The sequence below is a fragment of the Triturus cristatus genome, chromosome 2_2 (genome assembly GCF_964204655.1).
Source record: "Triturus cristatus chromosome 2_2, aTriCri1.1, whole genome shotgun sequence".
Classification (NCBI taxonomy): domain Eukaryota; kingdom Metazoa; phylum Chordata; class Amphibia; order Caudata; family Salamandridae; genus Triturus; species Triturus cristatus.
Window position 1 is genome coordinate 1,092,605,561 of NC_140582.1, and position 22,304 is coordinate 1,092,627,864.

General features: G+C 49.2%; 1 protein-coding gene across 2 annotated transcripts in view; it reads left to right on the top strand.

Moving 5' to 3' along the window:
• Positions 1-689: 689 nt before the first annotated feature.
• SMYD1 (SET and MYND domain containing 1) overlaps positions 690-22,304 on the top strand; it is a 135,007-nt gene continuing 113,392 nt past the window's right edge. The window contains exon 1 of one of the 2 annotated variants that reach the window (XM_085642644.1): positions 690-1,080. In XM_085642644.1, the coding sequence (XP_085498770.1) occupies positions 959-1,080 (122 nt within the window). In that variant the 5' untranslated portion in view covers positions 690-958. The remainder of the gene's footprint in view (positions 1,081-22,304) is intronic. The other variant, XM_085642643.1, reaches the window with a different exon arrangement.

Consider the following 22,304-nt stretch of genomic DNA (forward strand, 5'->3'; position numbering starts at 1 on the left):
TATATATATATATATATATATATATATATATATATATATATATATATATATATATATATATATATATATATATATATATATATTTTGGGGGAAAAAGAAGCAGGAGGTGAGAAATCTTCGGGCACCAGCAGTTATTATACAAATTAAGCCGGCTGTAAGCGCCATAAAACACGCTGTAGTTTTAGAATTATTCAGTCTCTGCAGCACATAACAAACATGTTGTTGGCGCACATCACTCCCTTGTCAGTCTGCGGAGCTCCGCGGATCCACTCCAGGAACAGATCCCGCGGTCACGCGCGCAGAAGATTCTAGACCTCTCCACCGGATTCTGCAACCCTCCGGCTTATTCTCAATGAGAGCATCTTCCAGAACCTTCTGCCAAACTTCACGTTAACCGCTTCTGCGTGATTCGTGCTCTGTTTCTAGTCAGAAAATGAGAGAATAAAAACACAGAGGCGAGACTTGGAGGAGAGGGGAGCCGACGGCATTCCCAGAGCCGACATATGTCCAAACAGATCGCCTTTTTGATGGTTACCACTACCACTGTTCAGCTGTTGATTCCTGACACGCAGAAACAACTGGCTGCTAAAAATACACCTGCTGGAGCGCCTCATCCTTCCAGAAGGGGGGCAGGGGCGAGTGTAACTATAACAGTAATTCATAATTTCACGACAAGCAGCGCCTGGTTTGCACAGTTCGCCCGCCTGCAGATGGAGGGCGAATGCGCCAGAACCAGTCCCGCGCCCCCGGCTCAAGTTTACTTTTAATGCCCAGTGTATCCCTCCGCGTCCCGTCCCCGCGGGGAGGCTTGGTACAGGCTGGGGGCAGAAGGGGGCGGAGAGGGCGTGTGAGTCCATTTATAGGGCCGGCCCGCAGGAATGTAAGGTGCTGAGATAGCAGGCGTGACTGAGAGCAGGCCTCACTCGAAAGGGTCTCCTGGCAGGACACTGGAGAGAACATGGAGAGCGTGGAACTCTTCGACGCGGAGGGCAAGGGTCGCGGGCTGAAGGCCACCAAGGAGTCCTGGGCCGGCGACGTCATCTTCGCGGAGCCCGCCTACGCCGCCGTGGTCTTCGACAGGTAGGTACCCCCCCTCCATGGGTCTATGAAATGTAGAAGCGCCAGGACCGTGCTTCATTCAAGACATTACATATACGTTCTATGGAGAGTTTTTTTTAGTTCTATATGTCAAACATTAAGGGCGAATTAGAGGCGCTCTGCATTGGTACCCAGGGGCCCCATGGCACGTGTGATACCAGTTGCCAGTCAAACGAGCGCATTGCAGGCTGGAACGTGCAGATTTACTTCCACCAAAAATGTCATCAAGGCCGCAGCAATAATTCATGAATGAGGCCTGTCCTGACGTGCCAGGCGCCGAGGCGGGGGCGTGGGTTGCCCCTGTGTAATGTGGGTGGAAGAGGAGGAAACGAGACATCTCAGGATGGCAGGAGGGAGCCTTTCTTTTCAGCTCTGGTCAGTTTTGCCAGGCAGCGCTTGATGAAACACATACACCTGCAGTGCAAAGCAATCTCGAGCACTTATCAGCATATGATCAAAACATTTGATTACTCCGGGACAGCTGAGATTTTTTTTAATGGAGCAATCAAAATTGTATCCCTTTTGTTTTAAACTGTTGTTACTTTGTGTCGCTTTAAAGCTGAACATCTTAATATGTACACAATTACACGCGACTTTACAACAGTTAAACATTCTTTTCCTTTTTCTCAGATAATCTGGAATGTTGTTGTTGTTGGAATGTTGTTGTGATAGCAGTGAGAAGATCAGGGGGCGCTTCGCAGCACTAATAAAACAGAACATGATCACATAAATCTAGGATCCCGGATGGAAAGCTGCCCTCACGCCTCCACGTGCACACACCTGACCGTAGAACAAAAGCCCCTATCATTCTATATTCAACGGATGAAATCCATATGTAAAGAATGACGCATAAGAGGGCTAGCGTGCTAACCAGTTTTGCGTTCCTCTATCTGTTTTATTGCATGGCAGGTACGATTGAGTATTTACAAAAACATTGCACATTTTTTAATATTTGGTCATGCATCGCCTCTAACGTTCGGCGCTGCTGTGCCTTGACAGACAAAAGATTGATAGACATGAATGTTTAGTTTACATATAACCATGTTTATTGCATAGTATATATATATATTTAAATGGCTTTATATGATATATTTAGGAAAGTTTGTACCTCTGCATTAACTGGACAATAGGTGCCTGGCGCCAGTTGGTTGGCGCTATACAACATTAATAAATGAGTGGTTTATTCGTGGTTCAGGGAACTGTGGAAATGCGGGGATCTCAAGTCTTTTCACTTGTAAATCGGGCCCAGGGGTCAGAGCATCCCATGGGCCAGCTGACCTTGATGTAGCTCTTATGACGTGGCATGAGCGCCCCAAGGAGTAGGGCCCCTGGAGCCCCTAAGTCCAGTGACGCTTAACATGCAGCACAAACAATAGCCATGCCCATGGTGATCTACACGGTGGGGGGTTTGCAGTAGGCAGTGAAGGCGATGGGGAAGTACATAGTATGGGTGGGAGGGGGTACAGCATCTAGGACAGTGGAGGAGGGTACAGTACAGAGTGCTGGGGTGCGGCATAAAGGGATATGACAGCCTTAAAACCCCAAGAATATAAGTGGTGATGGCTACAAAACCTGATGTGGGTGATATTGTCACACGTTACCTGTAATATCCACATTTAAAGGAGCCCTCTGCTGGGAATAAAACCTACTTATTTGTTGTAAATCCTACATCACTAGCAGTAGGAGATCCAGATTCCCCTTTGCCTGATGGGGGCTGGTTGGGGTTTGGCACCTGTTGTAAATATTAACCCTGGAGGGCAGCTTGAATGACGCATCTGGCAGAAATCACAAGGCCCAGATCTGAGGCTGTTGAGAGATTGAAAGCAGCGCCCTAGGAATGCCACTTCTTAATGTGGGGTGCAGTAGAAACGCTTATGAAGGTGGTAGCCTACCACAGGTTGCTGACCTTGAAAGCTGCACTTTTTTCATGAAGTGCACTACAATACATGCACTTACCAATGTAGTACCTCTTTATGTCATGCAAAACTATATCTCAAAAAGTTGCATTGTTTCATACATACAACATCATATATTGTGTTTAAGGATTTGCACAACGTTATCAGCTTGGTCGATATTAGTAATAACAATGCAGACATTTTTCGGTGACAGTCAGTCACCCACATATTCCTGCAAAACATATCAACCTAAACTCGGTGGGTGCCTAGAATGGCTAAAGAACCCGCTAATTGTTAATCCCCCCTGCATCACCAATAATATTGCAGGCCATCTCTAGATGTAACAGTCAAATCTGAGGACTAGAAGCAGGGCCACTGGAATTATGTGATTCTGCGGACGTATCTTTTTCCGCATAAATTCAAATTTGCCACAAAATCCACCATCTGCTGGATAATCTGCAGATTTTAACAAAATAAAATAGTTTTTAGTTTCAGCGGACCATAAATTCTTAAAAAGGTGGTGACACGTGTTTCCACTCAGTGGAAGGCCCTTTGCAAAGGCTCAGTGGTCATCTTTCAATTGCGTATTGAAAGTATTTGGGTGTTTAACTGATACTAATCAGTTAACATATTTGCCAAAAAAGTGTTAAAATGTGTAAAATGGCAAAATAATGAAGTAATATTGTCCGAAAATTTTGCGCCTTATGTTGCATAATTCGTTCTTTTCTCGACACATAATTTAGACAACCCCGTCACATAATTTGGCCCTTCTCTGCCACATAATTGCTGTTGCCGTGACTATAATATACCTATGACGACTCTGCAATTCTGTGGTTTGCTACGTCCATGCTTCCTTATCACTTAGACTGGTTCTTCCTCACTCTTCTGACAATCACTCACCCACTGTACCCTCCTACAACAATGATCCCAGCGCATCCCAGGCCCTGAAATTCTCACTTTCTTTTTCACCAGTTTTCGCTTTGTGTAGGAGCTCATCCTCAATTCTTGTACAATATTTCACATCCTGTATCCATATCTAATACTGGGGGACATGGTGGATTTCTACTCAAATGCTATAAGGACCAGAGCCGGATCAATACATTTGATGTGGTGTTCTTTCTTCAGTCTCTGCAGTAGCCTCGGTATACATTTTCCTGGTGCCATGTCTCCAGGGCTTTCCATTCAAACCCCCACCAGGTCTAAAACCTTTTTCCAGTAGTCTCCCTTCACACTATGTGTATACAATCTGCCCCCAGCTCGCGGCAACGTGGGAAGTGTGATATGACTGCAGGGTAGACCTTGTGCAACCCTTTGGGTGTGAGCATGTCATGCAGAACCACATAGAAAATAGACACACATGCAACACAGAGCATCTATTATAACAGAACTCGCGAAAATCTACATTTTTAGAGTTCCAAATATTTTATTGGCATTTCCACACTCTCAGTCACTAATCTCAGACACTATGAGAATCTGCATTTTTTGGTGGATCTATGGAGTTTGCTCTTGAGGTGCTCATAAACTCTGGAAACGTCCAAAAAGATCTGGGAGGCTTGGCATCTCTGTTAGTGATGCCAGCCGGTTCATCATTCACTCAAAAGCTGATCACTGGTCCCATTGAAAAGCATTTTTCATCTCATAGGTGGCAGATAGCTCAACTCGTAGAGTGTAATCAGGGCTGGACTTGGCGCTAAAAGCAGGGGCGGCTCCTCCATTATGCCGTAGGAGTGTTGCCGTATGAAACACCCCTTCCTGAATCAAGTGTCAGGACGGGTTGGGGCCTTCTGAGTGGCAGCAGGGAGGAGTGGTGGCCAGAGGGCTGCCTGCACACTATTTAAATTGTGCACGTCCCTTTGGCCGGCCGCCTTGCGACAGCCAGTCAGACCTGCCCACTTTTAACCCCTCAACCCAGCGGTAGGACAGCTGGGTTGAGGGCAAGTGTAGGCCTCTAGTGCCCTCGGGAGCGCCGACAGAGGCCGCTGTCTCCAAGCGCCAGGATTGGTTTAGGGAGTTCACTTTATCCCCTGCCGTACCCCAAGGGCCTCATGTCCATACTTTGCTTTAATTGCCAGCACCCAGAAACAGGTTAATCCTCATTCTTGGGTCCCAGCGCCTTGGAGACTCAGAGGGAGGTAGGAAAACACTATACAAATGCTGCTATAACATAATGAAAAGACGTAGCGGTGCACGTGTCCCTCTCATACATATTGTGATAATCAGTTTCAGTTGAATCTCTTACATATCTGAGTGTGGCAGAAAGTGGCTGCACTGTATGGGGAGAACACCGCGCTTGCTTCCTTTCACTCTATCAACTTTTTGCGCTCGCCTCATTTGAAGCGAAATAATAGGGCTTGATTTACAAGGGTATTTTTGTGCATAAGCTCACGTTTAAGACTAGCATTGTTTTAATTTGTGCCTGCCTGGTATTCAAAAAAAGGATTCTTGGCAGGAGTAAATGCATTTGCTGCTATGGATGTCTTTGCCAAAAGTGTGCAGGAATCTGCAGTAGCAAATCCCATGGAAAAAGTGGGGAGTGGGCGTTAACAGGAGTGGTGCGCCTTGCAAGTTTGTAAACATCTCCGGAGAATAAGGAAAATCAGGGATACTTCCTGGAGGAAGCCTTCATCCAGATCCCTATTGCTCATGTGATTTCTCGGCTTGACTATGCCAATGCGCTTTATTTGGGACTCCCAGCTGGCCTTGACAATAGGCTGCAAATGGTTAAAAATCAAGCAGCCCTGCTGGACTTTTGGCAGCCACGACATTGCCACACTAAGGGGCATATTATCAAGCCAGGCGATAAAATTATCGCCGCTTTAGCGGCAGAAAACTGCCGCTAAATCGTCGATAATGGGTTTGATAATATGCTCTATGGAATTCCAATTGAAGCCCATGTTAGATGTGAAGGACGTCTAACATGAGCTTCAATTGGAATTCCATAGAGCATATTATCAAGCCCACTATCGCCGTTTTAGCGGCAGTTTTCTGCCTCTAAATGGGCGATAATTTTATCGCCTGGCTCGATAATATGCCACCAAGCCTTTAATGAAAACGCTCCACTGGCTTCCAGTAGCTCAGAGGACCATCTTGAAAACAACCTGCATTATTTTTAGGGCTCTACACGCAAAAGTCCTGTTTTTGTGTCCTCTAGAATCCACACTTCCCTTCACAATCACTGTCTTGGATCGGCTCGCCACAATTTATTTAAAGTGTCAAGAAGCAAGAGGAAAAGGCTTGGGGTGGCCAGTTTTTCCGTATCGGCTTCCCACACCTTGAACTCTCTCGCTCCTGACATCAGATCTTCTTCTAACTGTGCGAGTTTCAGAGAGCTTTTAAAAACCTGGTTGTTCCAACGCGCTTATGTCTAACCTGGCTACTTCTTTTGCTACCTTATCGCAAAGAGACCTTACGGTGAACGTGCGCTCTATATATTTTTCATAACATAACATCTAGAGACGGGCACTTTTGTGGGCATTCGCAAACTCTGATCCCATAGCTTTCAACCCTGCAAATGTTTGGAAATTTGCAGGAAAGAAAGGGGTGCAGGTTAACCCCACATTTGGTGGGGATACAGAGGGATGGCTTTTTACAACAGGGTTTTTTTTCTCTGCAGAGAAAAAGACACACTATTGTGAAGTTTTGTGATTTGACAAAAACATGTAAAAAACCTTTCAGTCGGAGATGTAAATCTCTACATGTACTTTTATGTTTTTTTCATGAATAAGGCGCTTAAAGTGGCTGCGTGCTTTGATAGGCCAACCAACTTTGGTGAACACATAAATTTGCACCCATATGTTTGTTCATTAGTTCACTTCTGTGTGGATTTACTAATTTCAGACATTCATAAAGGTCTCTGAGAGTGTGCTTGGAAACCTGCAACAGTTCCAGGTTTCCAGGTGTACTCCTGGAAAGATTTTGTGAATTCCTAATTATGTCTATGTAGATGCAGTTTTGCATGTGTAATTGTAGCTCGTGTGCAAGTGTTCATGCTGAAATGACTTCACATACATACAATAGCACTTTTTTCCTTTTCTCAGTTTTCCAATGAAGACATCCCTTCCGTTACTTCCCCACAGATGTTTCTCTCTTTCTTGACATGGTTGGCCTGTCATTTTTTTTAAAACAAACTTTATTTCCTTTTCAATATATTCATCTATTTTCATGAGTATAATTTCGCTCGTTCTGTATCATATTGCTTACTCTTTTTTGCATATGTTCGTATTTATACCTTCAGCACACTGTTGATCTCTTTAATGAACATTTCCCACAATAACTCCCCCCGCCCGTTCCCTACTGCACGTCCCAGTTAGTATTCAGCTGTACGGGGTGACACATCTCTGGTAGGTCCTAGTTAGTATTCAGCTGTACGGGGTGACACATCTCTGGTAGGTCCCAGTTAGTATTCAGCTGTACGGGGTGACACAACTCTGGTAGGTCCCAGTTAGTATTCAGCTGTACGGGGTGACACATCTCTGGTAGGTCCCAGTTAGTATTCAGCTGTACGGGGTGACACATCTCTGGTAGGTCCCAGTTAGTATTCAGCTGTAAGGGGTGACACAACTCTGGTAGGTCCCAGTTAGTATTCAGCTGTACGGGGTGACACAGCTCTGGTAGGTCCCAGTTAGTATTCAGCTGTATGGGGTGACACAACTCTGGTAGGTGTCGCGAAGGAAGAGTCTTGACTCACCGTCAGCAGGGTACAGCAGGAACGATGCGTTGCTAAGAGGCCCTCTCCCCACAGGGGTGACACCCCTGCGTGCTCATAAAACACCGCATGTATGTCACCCTTCTAGGGGGAAGGGTAAAAAGGGAGAAAAGAACCAAAACGAAATAATCTACTGCTGGCAGGCTCAGGCACGGGAGGTCCTTGCTAGATACTCTTCTCTGGTAAGGTCCACCCCAAGAAGCCCTGCAGGTGGGACAGAAGCACACAACACATCAGACGCGCGCTCGGCTCCTAACCCCCCTTCTCTAGCTCCCCTCCCTGCTTATACACTTACTTTGGCCAGTTTATGCTTTTCCCCTTAGGTCTGCAGGTTGAAGAAACAAATGTCTCCGTACAGTACTCAATGGTAGGAATGTTACTAGTACTTATCTGCAGTGCGGAAATACTGGATCTTCCTTGGTTACTTCACCAGGAAGTCTTCATGAATCTCGGCATGCCCAGCTACCGGCGTCTCCCGGGTGTCCTTGGGGAGTCGGCTCGGTAGGGATGCACATCCCCGAGAAGGTAGGGAGGAAGGAAACAGAGAGCCGCGCTTTCGCGGTAAGTTGGGGGGTGTGCGGTCGTCACCGCGATGCAAAGGGGGAGTTTGCGGTTTATATTCCTGTAGCAAAAAACCTTAGAGCCGGGTAACGCGTAGAGCGCGTCACCACCAGGTAGGCGAGTGTGTACCACGCACCCGCCCTTCTCTCCGGGAAAGGGAGCAGCGCTCACCTCAGCTGGGCTCGAGGGTCTTTTCTTTCCTTGCCGCGCTCTGGAAGGGCGGCAGTGGTGAACACGGGCCAAACGCCCGTGAAGAATCCGGGAAGTGGAGAGGTTCGAGCCGAACTTCTCGCTCCGTAGCAACGAGGCCAGTCAAAGGGATCTCCGTCTGAGACCCGGAAGTACTCAAAGTGACAAGCCCCGCGTTGCCGGTAGGCGGAGCTTATAAAGGCCCCGCGCGACTCACCCGAGGAGTCTGGGAAGTGTAGTTTCTAGTCGGGCTCAAGCCTACGCTGCGCCTCAGCTATCTCCTCCGTCCCTGCATCCTGACAGTACCCCCTCCCCAGGTCCGGCGTCTCGACGGCCTGCCTGGCTTCAGGGGGTGACGGGAATGAAACTGCTGCAACAACAAGGGGCAGTGGAGATTGGACTTGGGTTCCCAGGACCGCTCCTCGGGGCCGTACCCTTTCCAGTCCACTAAATAGTATACCCGCCCCCTGATGACTTTAGAATCTAGGATACTCTGCACTTCGTACTCCTCTTCTCCTTCTACCTCGATGACTGAGGGGCGGACCGGGACCCGCGTGTCTGGGTGACAGGGTTTGAGTAAGGAGACATGGAATACTGGGTGTATGCGCCACTGAGGTGGCAGTGTGAGTTTCATGGCTACAGGGTTAATGATTTTGGCAATCAGATAGGGGCCCAGGTATTTTGGCTGTAAACGGGTGTTGCCCTTGAGTCGTAAATGTTTGGTACTAAGCCACACTCGGTCTCCAACTTGATATTCTGGTTCAGGGTTTCTCTTTTTGTCTGCCTGTTTCTTGTCTCGCTCTTGAGCTTCTTTCAACTGGTTCGTGGCTGCGTCCAAGGTCTGTTTGAGGTGCGCATGGTGTTCTTGTATAGAAGGGTGCGAGGAGGTTCCGGGCTGAGCGAAAGGCAACATGTTGGGATGAAACCCTTGGAGACAGTAAAACGGGGAACATCCTAAGGAGGAATGGGTGGTATTATTGTAGGCAAACTCGGCGGACCACAGTAAGCTGCTCCATTCATCCTGATGTTGAAGCGTGAAGCACCGAAGATACTGCTCTAGTGTTTGGTTAAGTCTCTCCGTTTTCCCATCCGTCTGGGGATGATAGCTGGAAGAGAGACGAGCATCGATCTTCATACAGGCACACAGGTGCCTCCAAAATTTTGATGTAAATTGGGTTCCCCTGTCAGTGATGAGGATGGATGGCACTCCGTGTAGTTTCACAATGTTTTGTAGGAAGACCATGGCTGTGGTGCTGGAATTTGGTAATTTGGTAAGAGCCAAGAAGTGCCCCATCTTGGTTAAATGGTCAATCACTACTAGGATGGTGTCATACCCTTGACTAATGGGCATCTCTACTATAAAATCCATTGATACAGTGTGCCATGGTGTTGGTGGAGTGGGTATAGGTCGTAGCAATCCACTGGGTCTTTGGTGTTGCGCCTTAGCTTGAGAACAGATGGAACATCGGGCAACATATGCGGCTACATCCTTTCGTAATGATGCCCACCAAAAATATCTGGCTAGAGTCAGTTCTGTTTTCTGTATTCCCGGATGTCCTCCCAAGGGGGAGTCGTGGATCCACTGCAACGCCTGTTGTTGGAGGTTCTCGGTAGGCAACAGGATTTTGTTTTCATGGAACAGGTATCCCTCCTTCATGTGTCGTTGTTGGGGGGGCTTCTTGGATCCAGGCATGGGGATCGACTGAGGCGAAGTGTTCTTTTAGTTCGGTACAGAAGTCGTGAGACGACAGTATTGCCACTGTCTCTTCGGGAAAGGACGCCCTTTGCAGGATCACAGGAGGTTCTTCGTCTTCTTGGGGAGCCAGGGGTTCTGCCACCGGGGGTCGCGACAAGGCGTCTGCCTTTCCGTTCTGGGGGCCGGGCCTGTACTTGATCACGAAGTCAAAGTCCGCAAAAAATAGCGACCATCGGAGTTGTCGAGGTGTCAGGGCGCGGGCACTTTTCAAAAAGAGTAGGTTTCGATGGTCCGTGTATATTTCCACGGTGTGTCTGGCTCCCAACAGATGATGACGCCACTCTTCGCAGGCTCTTTTAATGGCTAATAGCTCTTTGTCCGAAATAGTATAGTTGATCTCGCACGGAGTCAGCTTCTTTGAATAGAACGCGACGGGATGGAGTTGTCCGGTTCCAGGATGACGTTGTGACAAAACACCTCCTATGGCATAATACGAGGCATCCGTTTCGAGAATGAATGGCAGCGAGGCGTCCGGATGTCGCAATACCGGGGCGCTGACAAAGCGTTGTTTGAGCTCTTGAAAGGCCTTTTCTGCTAAAGGAGACCAGTGGAATGCCACCCCTTTTTTCAAAAGAAGAGTCATGGGCTGAATGATTTTCGAGAAGTCCTGAATAAAGCGCCGATAAAAGTTGGCAAACCCCAAGAAGCTTTGCAGGGCCTTTACACAAGACGGCGACATCCATTCCCGAATGGCCAAGGTCTTCTTAGTATCCATACAGAGTCCCTTAGGGCCTATGACATACCCCAGGAACTCCACTTCTGGGGAATGAAACAGGCATTTTTCGAGCTTCGCATAGAGAGAATTTTGTTGGAGTCTCTCCAGTACCGCAGAAACATGGGTAACATGGTCCGTCAAGGAGGTGGAATACACTAAAATATCGTCAATGTAGACGATGCAGAAGACGTCCAATAGGCCCCGCAACACCTCGTCCATAAAGTACTGGAAGGCGGCGGGGGCGTTACAGAGACCAAATGGCATCACCTGATATTCATATAGGCCGAATTTGGTTCTGAAGGCCGTCTTCCATTCATCCCCCCGCCGCACTCGTACCAAATGATATGCTCCCCGAAGGTCCAATTTCGTGAACACTGTAGCCCCTTTCAATTGATCTAACAGGACCGGGATCAAGGGGAGAGGATATCTGTTCTTCTTTGTGATGCGGTTGAGGGCTCTATAATCGATACACGCTCTCAATCCTCCCTCTCGTTTTGGTATGAAAAAAAGAGGAGACGACGCTGGGGAGGTAGAATGTCTTATGAAGCCATTGGCCGTGAGGGTTTTGAGATATTGCTGCAGATATTCCGTTTCGGCTTCTGTGAGGGCGTATATGCGACTACAGGGAATGCTGGCTCCTGGTTCAATGTCAATGACACAATCATATTCCCGATGAGGCGGGAGGGTGTTCGCCTCTTGTTCACTGAACACCTTTTGGTATTTGAGGTAGACGTGGGGTAGAGTTGTCGTACAGTTCACGCTGGCTGGTACCTCACTGTTGGCCAGAAACCCCGCGGGGTTGCTTGTGAGCGGTGGCGATGGTCCCGTTACTCTGGTACAATGCTCCTTACAATAAGGAGAATTCAGCGTAACCGACCGAGCGGTCCACTGTATTAAGGGGTCGTGGAGCGTGAGCCAAGGCATGCCTAATATTAGTGTAAACTGGGGTGCGTCAATAAAATCAAAGCGAATGGCTTCTTGGTGGTGGGCTCCGATTCTCATCTGAATTGCAGGTGTATGATATCGTATGGGCCCTGATGTTAGTTCAGACCCGTCCACCGCCTTGACCATCTCAGGTATTTTCTTCTTCACCCCTGGTAGACCTATGGCTCTAGCATATGTTTGGTCAATAAAGTTGCCTGTTGCGCCGGAGTCCAGCAACGCATGCACCGATCTCAGGCCGATATCAGGAACGTCCAAGGTCACATAGATGTTGATATGGGCAACCGCGTTCTGGACGGTGTTGATCGCCGCGTGGCAGACCTCCTTCTCAAGGGGCCACAAACAAGGGGTCTGAATCGTGTTTGGGCCTTCTAGTTTTCCGGTGATTCGGGGGAGTAGGCCATCGCAGGCACTTTCTGTTCTCCCTTGCTGTCTCGAGACGGAAGTCAGACTCTTGCTTTGCATTCCTTGATGAAATGACCAGGCTTCCCACAATAGAGACAGAGCCGTTGCTTCCTTCTCTTCTCTCTTTCGTCCGAGGTCAGGGGTCCTCTGATCCCTCCTATTTGCATGGGTTCGCTTCCCTCTGTGCCAAGGGTAGGACTCTCGTTGGGAACGCGGGCGCGGGGCGTTGAGAATCGGATCTCTGGGCGCGGTTTATCCCCCTTTCTATCTAGGAGTCGATGATCGAGCTGTACCGTGAGATCTATTAGCTCGTCACATTCGGAGGGTAAATGTATTACCTGGGCCAACACATCCTTTAGCTCACTTCTCAATCCTTGGTAGTATAGAGATGACCGTTTTTCAATAGGCCAGTCTGTTTCGGACACAAGTCTGTTAAACGTCGTAATATATGTAAGCAAGTCTTGACTTCCTTGTTTTAAGGTGAGTAATTCTCTGTCCAAGGAAAGGAGATGCGCCTTCCTATCAAATAGTTTACGCATCTCGTCACAGAAGGTGTCGAAGTCTCTCAGGATTGGGTTGTTTCTTTCAATAAGGGGAAAGGACCAACTAGCAGCATTCCCACCCAGATAGGACATGACAAAGGCAGTCTTGGTTTGATCATTATGGAAGATCTCGGGTTTACATAGAAAGTGTAATTTGCACTGCCCCAGGAAAATGCCGAATTTCTTTGGGTCGCCATAATATCGTTCGGGAGGTGCCAGAGGCAGGTATGGGGGATGGAGGACCTGGACCGTCGAAGAACTCGCACTCCCTCCTGTCGCTCCTCCTCCCATCCCTTGCTGAGTGGGTGGTGGTAGTGTCCACGGTTTGATGTATTGGGACCCTCGCTTATCGCTAACCCCCTGACGAGATATCCCTGCGACCTCTCTCCTCATTGTGCTCATCTCATTGCGGAGGTCTAGATTCTCCCCGCGAAAGGCGTCTACTTCCAGCCGTAAGGCTGTTATCGTTTCTAACACCGAACTAAGTACTGTGTTAGTATCCATCGTTCGGGCTGTACTAAAACGTGGGCTTGTCACTCTGTCGCGAAGGAAGAGTCTTGACTCACCGTCAGCAGGGTACAGCAGGAACGATGCGTTGCTAAGAGGCCCTCTCCCCACAGGGGTGACACCCCTGCGTGCTCATAAAACACCGCATGTATGTCACCCTTCTAGGGGGAAGGGTAAAAAGGGAGAAAAGAACCAAAACGAAATAATCTACTGCTGGCAGGCTCAGGCACGGGAGGTCCTTGCTAGATACTCTTCTCTGGTAAGGTCCACCCCAAGAAGCCCTGCAGGTGGGACAGAAGCACACAACACATCAGACGCGCGCTCGGCTCCTAACCCCCCTTCTCTAGCTCCCCTCCCTGCTTATACACTTACTTTGGCCAGTTTATGCTTTTCCCCTTAGGTCTGCAGGTTGAAGAAACAAATGTCTCCGTACAGTACTCAATGGTAGGAATGTTACTAGTACTTATCTGCAGTGCGGAAATACTGGATCTTCCTTGGTTACTTCACCAGGAAGTCTTCATGAATCTCGGCATGCCCAGCTACCGGCGTCTCCCGGGTGTCCTTGGGGAGTCGGCTCGGTAGGGATGCACGTCCCCGAGAAGGTAGGGAGGAAGGAAACAGAGAGCCGCGCTTTCGCGGTAAGTTGGGGGGTGTGCGGTCGTCACCGCGATGCAAAGGGGGAGTTTGCGGTTTATATTCCTGTAGCAAAAAACCTTAGAGCCGGGTAACGCGTAGAGCGCGTCACCACCAGGTAGGCGAGTGTGTACCACGCACCCGCCCTTCTCTCCGGGAAAGGGAGCAGCGCTCACCTCAGCTGGGCTCGAGGGTCTTTTCTTTCCTTGCCGCGCTCTGGAAGGGCGGCAGTGGTGAACACGGGCCAAACGCCCGTGAAGAATCCGGGAAGTGGAGAGGTTCGAGCCGAACTTCTCGCTCCGTAGCAACGAGGCCAGTCAAAGGGATCTCCGTCTGAGACCCGGAAGTACTCAAAGTGACAAGCCCCGCGTTGCCGGTAGGCGGAGCTTATAAAGGCCCCGCGCGACTCACCCGAGGAGTCTGGGAAGTGTAGTTTCTAGTCGGGCTCAAGCCTACGCTGCGCCTCAGCTATCTCCTCCGTCCCTGCATCCTGACAGTAGGTCCCAGTTAGTATTCAGCTGTACGGGGTGACACATCTCTGGTAGGTCCCAGTTAGTATTCAGCTGTACGGGGTGACACATCTCTGGTAGGTCCTAGTTAGTATTCAGCTGTACGGGGTGACACATCTCTGGTAGGTCCCAGTTAGTATTCAGCTGTACGGGGTGACACAACTCTGGTAGGTCCCAGTTAGTATTCAGCTGTACGGGGTGACACAACTCTGGTAGGTCCCAGTTAGTATTCAGCTGTACGGGGTGACACAACTCTGGTAGGTCCCAGTTAGTATTCAGCTGTATGGGGTGACACAACTCTGGTAGGTCCCAGCTAGTATTCAGCTGTACGGGGTGACACAACTCTGGTAGGTCCCAGTTAGTATTCAGCTGTACGGGGTGACACAACTCTGGTAGGTCCCAGTTAGTATTCAGCTGTACGGGGTGACACAACTCTGGTAGGTCCCAGTTAGTATTCAGCTGTATGGGGTGACACAACTCTGGTAGGTCCCAGCTAGTATTCAGCTGTACGGGGTGACACAACTCTGGTAGGTCCCAGTTAGTATTCAGCTGTACGGGGTGACACAACTCTGGTAGGTCCCAGTTAGTATTCAGCTGTACGGGGTGACACATCTCTGGTAGGTCCCAGCTAGTATTCAGCTGTACGGGGTGACACAACTCTGGTAGGTCCCAGTTAGTATTCAGCTGTACGGGGTGACACAACTCTGGTAGGTCCCAGTTAGTATTCAGCTGTACGGGGTGACACAACTCTGGTAGGTCCCAGTTAGTATTCAGCTGTATGGGGTGACACAACTCTGGTAGGTCCCAGCTAGTATTCAGCTGTACGGGGTGACACAACTCTGGTAGGTCCCAGTTAGTATTCAGCTGTACGGGGTGACACAACTCTGGTAGGTCCCAGTTAGTATTCAGCTGTATGGGGTGACACATCTCTGGTAGGTCCCAGTTAGTATTCAGCTGTACGGGGCGACACATCTCTGGTAGGTCCCAGTTAGTATTCAGCTGTACGGGGTGACAACTCTGGTAGGTCCCAGTTAGTATTCAGCTGTACGGGGTGACACTACTCTGGTAGGTCCCAGTTAGTATTCAGCTATATTGGGGTGACACATCTCTGGTAGGTCCCAGTTAGTATTCAACTGTACGGGGTGACATCTCTGGTAGGTCTACAGCTCCTGTCCCTCTCGCTGCACTCATTCCCTAGTATCTCCACACCAGCCCTCTCAAATTATTTTATTTTTACTCATCGAGGTGTGCCCGCTCTATATCCCTTTCCGGGTCTTGACGTATTGAGTTGCCTGCTGGTATTGTGTCGAGGCCGAGAATTCGCCTGATTCTGTCTCCGCGTTTCTCATACTCTCGTCTAGTGCTTCCCTTGCTTTAGCTTTTTCATTTTTGCCCATCCCCCTGCCTGCACTCCTGAGTAGTATCCTGTTCTCACATCCAGCCCAGGCTTCCAGGTCCTTCTTCCACCCTGCTATTCTGTGCCCCCCGGGTGTCTTCAGCCATCTTGTGATTTCACACTTGGCCAGTATGAAAGCAAGGTCCTGGAATCTATCAGTGACCCTCGATTTAGATGTGCGAGGAAATAGGCTAAGGAGACAGTGCGCTGGCGCACAGGGAACCTCTCGTTCAGTTATTTTTGTCACTTCAGCCGTAACCTACTGCCAGTATGTGTAATAGGGTTGCGCAATCCCAGAACATGTGCAGCCTATCCACCCCAGTTTCGCCACACCGTGGGCATCCCACATCCTCCCTGTAGAATTATCAGTTAATGCATACCGGGTTGAGGTATGCCTGAGGCAGAAAATAAAAATGAATCAGTTTGAATTGGGCATTCCTCGAAAACTTAGGGATCCTGGCCAGTGTATTCTCCCATCCTTATCTTTCAGAGGAATGCCCCGTCTGCCGCCCATCAGTCTCTCAATGCTGTTAGGGGTTGGAGAGAGTCCTTGCCAATCGCACTATATAGGCATGTGACCGCCTTGATCGTGCCCCCCGCCATTTCTATATAACCACATGTGGAATGGTGTTTGGGTTCCGAAGTAGCCATCCCCCAATGTCTCCTAATAGCTGCTGTTACCACTGTGTAGAGCAGGAACTGGCCATGGGCGATGTCCCAGTCTGCTTGGAATGCTTCGAACAGCAGTAGCTCCCCATCTCTACACTGGTCTCCCAGTTTGGTGGCTCTTGGCTCTACCCAGTCCCTCCATTGTCCCACGTGTGGTAGCGCCTGTATCACTATCATTGGGAGGTCTGGTGAATAGAGCACTTGAGTTTGTGTCTACTGGGGACATCTTCCCCAGCATCGCCGTATCACTTTTAGTTCATTTGTACATTCCCGTGGCACCCCGACCCTCAGATGGGTCCGTAGGAGTTCATCACGCTCAGGGTCAAAAGGCCCTATTTCTCTTCCCTGTGTTAGTCTCCCCACAATCCATTGCAAAAACCCTGCAGTTGCCCTGCTAGATAGTACGATTCAAAGTCAAGGACTAAAAGGTCCCCCCTCTTCCGCGGTCGCTTCAGTGTCGCCAAGGCCACCCGCCGACGGCCTGTCCCCCAGATGAACGATGTCATGTGTGAGTCCGGTTCGGTGAACCGCGCTCTCGGTATCCATACAGGTAGGGTGGTGAAGAAATACAATAGCTGTGGAAGAGGATGTACGGGCCTGTCATAGCATGCAATACTAAAAAGCTTAACATGTCAAAATATGAATTCTGATGAGTGGAATTCTCAGCTCATTCACATCCTGAACAGGACTTTAATTCTGCCTTTGACAGGAGATAATCTCTGACCATACCCAGGATGGACATGGGCCAAAAACAAATTTGTCAAAATTCAAAAACACTCTAGTTGGAGGGTGTACCAAACTTTTAAGGACATCCCTATCCTGCAACAGCCAGTCCATACCCTTGGAGTTGGGTTGACACATGATTAATATTAAACCATTAGGAAGTATTATGAAACAATGGAATATTAATTTGTGACTTCAGGTTCAACTGTTCATTTGCAAGTATAAGTCAAACTTACATGTGCCATTGGCTTTCAGAATTGCGCCAAAGATCTCTGTGTTAAATGCGCAACCTTACGCCTTCTGTGTTGAATTTGGATTGATGATTGCTTGGCAAAACCTGTAGAAAAATGTAGTGTAGCATGGTGTAGTGAGCTGATGACACTAGGGGATGCTCCTTTCTTATTGAGAGAGAGAGAGAGAGAGAGAGAGAGAGAGAGAGAGAGAGATGGATGATAGGTGACGAGTTCCGGAAGGAAGCATCAGTCATTCAGCCACCTTGTATAGTTTTTCCTTAAAGTTTCATCAAACCCATAGCAAGAACCTCATATTGCTAAATAAAGGCAGATGCTGGATTTTTATTACAAATATTAGAATGCCAGCATCTCATAATTGCTTACCTACAATAATCCCAAAAGCAATATTTAAAGAACATAGCCCAAAAAGGCCAACACAGGCACAGTTTCTGTAGACTTCAGCTGGATTCTCGTGCAGTTTTTCACAAATGTCCTGAATAACAAATCATTTGCTGTAGTTTTGTATTACTCCTAGCTTGAGTGTGACTTGTTTAAATGGATTTTTAGGTTTAAGACGAATGTACTCATTGGAACTAAAGCCTTTGCATCAGGAGTACCATAGAAAAGTTGGCCACTAGGTTCCCATGTGTAACTGCTGGAAATGTACAGCATTGGTAGCAGTGGCGGCTGGTAATTTCAGCAGGCGTTGGGTAGGTGGGCTCTACACACACACACATACATACTCACAGTTACCCATGTATGTACACACTCACTCAAACCCATACATTCACAAGCATGTACACATACACACACCCATTCACAGCATGCTCGCAATAATACACATACATTCACACACACATATACCAAACATAAACAAAAAAAATGTACAGGCTACAGTGGTGATCTTGGGTGGTGGGAGGGAAGCCTCCGAGGTTCATGGAGTATTGGGACTGCAGCCTTCACTCATTGGCTGACCTAGAGGAGGCCTCAGTGCCTCATGCGTCACAGAGCCCGCCCCACTCTGTGACGATCTTCACTGATGGACACTCGCTCCCAGGTACTGCCTAACTTTAAACTGAAGCGCCCAGGTCTAAGTCTTTCAGTGACGTGCCCCCTCGTCATGAGGGGGAGGACCTTCAAGCACTTTGCCAGGCTAATGAAGCCACGCCCACAGGTCTGTGACATCCTCAGCCTGACAAAGTTCAGCTCAGGGAGCCAGGCGCCTGTGCGTCTAGCGCATGCACATCGCCCGGCTGACTGACCTGAACATGAAGAGTGTCTTCAGGTTTTCCTATGCTCAGCCTGACAAAGTTCAGCTCAGGGAGCCAGGCGCCTGTGCGTCTAGTGCATGCCCAGTGCCTGGCTGCCTGACCTGAACATGAAGAGTGTCTTCAGGTATACCTATGCTCAGCCTGACAGGCACTCTTCGTGTTTGAAAAAAGTTGGGGGACGGGACCCCTCCGCCCTAAAAGACGGGCTGCACCTGATTGGTAGGTTTTCAAGAGTATACCAGGTAATACTACTGTGGTTTGCAAAGTTTTGTTACACATACAAAGTCTAACGTAGATCCCAGTTATTGTCTTATTCATAGCTTATGGAGGGCTCTGCTTTTCCTACATTTACACTCTGGCATAGCATTACCCCACAAACTTGCAATATTTCCTGTTAGCGCCAGTTAGCACTGAAAAAGAATGTATTTTTTTTTGCTGAGCGGGCCCAGTACATTGTTTTGTCAAGAGAACAGATTCAAACTGGTCCCCACTCTATGCCAGCTGTGGAAAACACCAAAGCTACACAGCTGTCCCTGCCAGCCTAATCCCTGTTTACCACACTAAAGCCCCTTCAAGGGCAACATCTGCCCACAGTTACGGGTTGGCAATAGCCCAATTTAGACTCTCATCTGAGCTATTAATTGGCACCCCTCCTTGCAGGGTGCCACTGCATTCACACTTTCACAAGCAGGAGAAGCCACTGGACAGAACAGGCTCTCTTTCATTCCAGTTTTAAGCTTTTTTTAAACCCTGGCCACGAGTTTAATTGGTTTTTATGGTCAGGCCAGCAGGGCTTCAGGGTCTTTCTATGTGATGAGGAGTACCACTTTTTAGCTTAGGGTGTCCCAGTGAAAACGTCAAAACACCGTTACAGTCGAAAAACAATGGGGCATATTCACAAGGATCTACCGTCGAGTCAACGGCACTTTATCGCAGCCAAAGTAGGGATAAACTTATCGCCCCAATCAGCAGCTGGTGTTAACATCCCATAGCACTAGTTTAGCCGCAAAAAACATCGCCCCAGATGACCCCCGCAACTATCGCTAACGAGATGCAGAGTAGGCGTTCCTGTGCCAAAATCCGCGACAACACCACACCTCAACATTCTCAACGACCAGCCAGATTGGCGATAAGAACACAAAACAGGCGATAAGGCGCGTTAGCACCCGGATACTAACACCTGCTCAGACCTGGCTCAAAGTCGGATGACAGCCTGTACCGAAAAAGGGAGCCCAGCCCACAGCCACATCGGAAGGGCAACAAATGCCATGGAGCCACTGGTCATCCGGCCCGGACACCCAAGAGGGCCACAACACCCACCGCCACCACCCCAGGACTCCAACTCCCACCCGGAACCCCCCCCGGACCACCACAGAGGCAGCGCAGACAAAGACAGCGGACCCCCAGGAAACGCACCAGCCTCACAGACCCAACACCTGACAATGTAATTGCCCACTACAAGCTCAAAAGGACCACCATCGTACGCATCCTGACCATCATCGCCCAACAGACCGACGACACCAACACAGCGGACAACAAAAATCCCACCCCACACAAAGCTGCAGGCTGTGCTGCACCTGTTGGCCCCTAGTACCCCCCAACCAACACCTGCCAGAGTCGGTGGAGTCTCACAGCCAGCCACATCCAAGTCCCCCATACCTGTCCTGGACATCACCATCAGCCTGGTACCCCAATCCCTACACGTCCAACACAATGCGCAGGATCCGCTGGAGACCAAGCAAGGACCATACGCTGGATGCACGCATGTGTTGGGGGCAAACCACAGCACACATCTCCTACCTGTGTCCTACCTGTGCTCCCTGGTGACACAGCACACAATCACCGCAACAGAAAGCACACATCTCACATCAATGTGCAGGCAACAACCGAACACTGTGGAACCTCCACCAATGTCGCCTCCAAATACCTAGCCAGTGTGCATGTTACCTCCATCCTCCAACAGTCCATCAGCAACCAGCGTTCCCAGGATGGCACCAAGGGAAATGCACATCCCCTTGGCAAGTTCCAAATGAACACCCCACTCACCTCAAATCCACAACCATGCAACTCACAACTCTGGCAATGCACACGTCACAAAATCGCAACCAACATGCAAAACAACATGTCCACACACCAAACATGACAGAACAACTCACAATGGTAACCTGGGCAAGCCGTGAACATGAGCCATCAACGGCATGACACCTCAGCCACACAATAGCCGAATATGGGGAGAGGTGGCAACCTGGCATGTGTGAAGGATGCAGGAGAACCATGATTTTTTTTTTTTTTTTTTTTTTTTTAAAAGACCTTTATTGTTATGTGTACGATACACAGCTTTGGCCTACAACCCTTCGGGCCGGCCGCATATTGCATTCATGCACTTTGTCTTAACTAACACAGCCCAGTGCCGTCAACCCGGGGGTACGGCGGCGCTAGAAAGTGCATTCGCATCACAGTGAAAGAAGGATAATGCAGGCCTCATTTTTCCTATGTAAACCATAAACAAACGGAGAGCTCCCAACGGCGCCGGCGCCGAACGAGCAACTACTCCCCCCCCCCTCCCCCCCAAACTTCCCTAGAACCAGTCACCACTCGTACCGTAGATATACTCTGTACCCATGGGCGGCTGCGGCACCCCACCTCAGCCCCGGGAGCCACTGAAACGTGGGAGTCCTATATAGCCCCTGCATCATCCTGCTCGACTGCAGGCGGCTCACAAATGCCACCCCTAAAGTCATTCCATTTGGACCATACTTCCCCCCATTTCCTGGGGCACCCTCTCGCAATATATACAGTCTTTTCTCGCAGCATGCACCAGTCCATGTCGCCGTGCCAGTCCGAGAGTCTTGGTGGAGTAGGGCTTCCCCAGAGTCTGGCAATGTTCCGTTTAGCCACCATTTGACCAAGCGTCACCCAGAGCCTACCCTTCGGTGGCAGGTCCGTTGGCTCCCAGATGTTCAGGAGACACCTCTTGGCCTCCGGGCGAATTTCCACCTCCCATACCTCCTCCATACACTTCACCACCCTCCTCCAATAGCGTTGAATCTGGGGGCAGTCCCACAACACGTGGAAGAAGGTGCCCGTCCCCCCACATCCCCTCCTACAAAGAACTGTGTCAACCCTGCCCATGGTGTGCAACCTAGTACAGGAGAAATAGATTCTGTGTAGCAGCTTGAGTTGGATCAGGCGCAGCCGGGCAGATATCGCGACCTCCCTAGGGGAGGCTAACGCATAGAGCCATTCCTCATCATCTATCTCAAGCCCGTCAGCGACCCACTTTTCTCTAAGGGGCAGCAGCAGATCAGGGGGGTTGTTAATTAGTTTTTTGTATGTGAGGGAGATGGCGTGTTCTGGGAGGTACCCATCCAGTAACCTATCTTCCAGCGGGGAGGCTTGCGGCGGCTTAGTGTCGGGTGGAATATTGGCCTGTAAGGAGTGCCGCACCTGCAGGTATCTGAAGTATTCAGTGTGCGCTAGCTCATATGTGTCCTGCAGTTGGGCGAACGTACGGACCCCCGCGGGGCCCCAGATGTCTCTGATTTGGGAGATGCC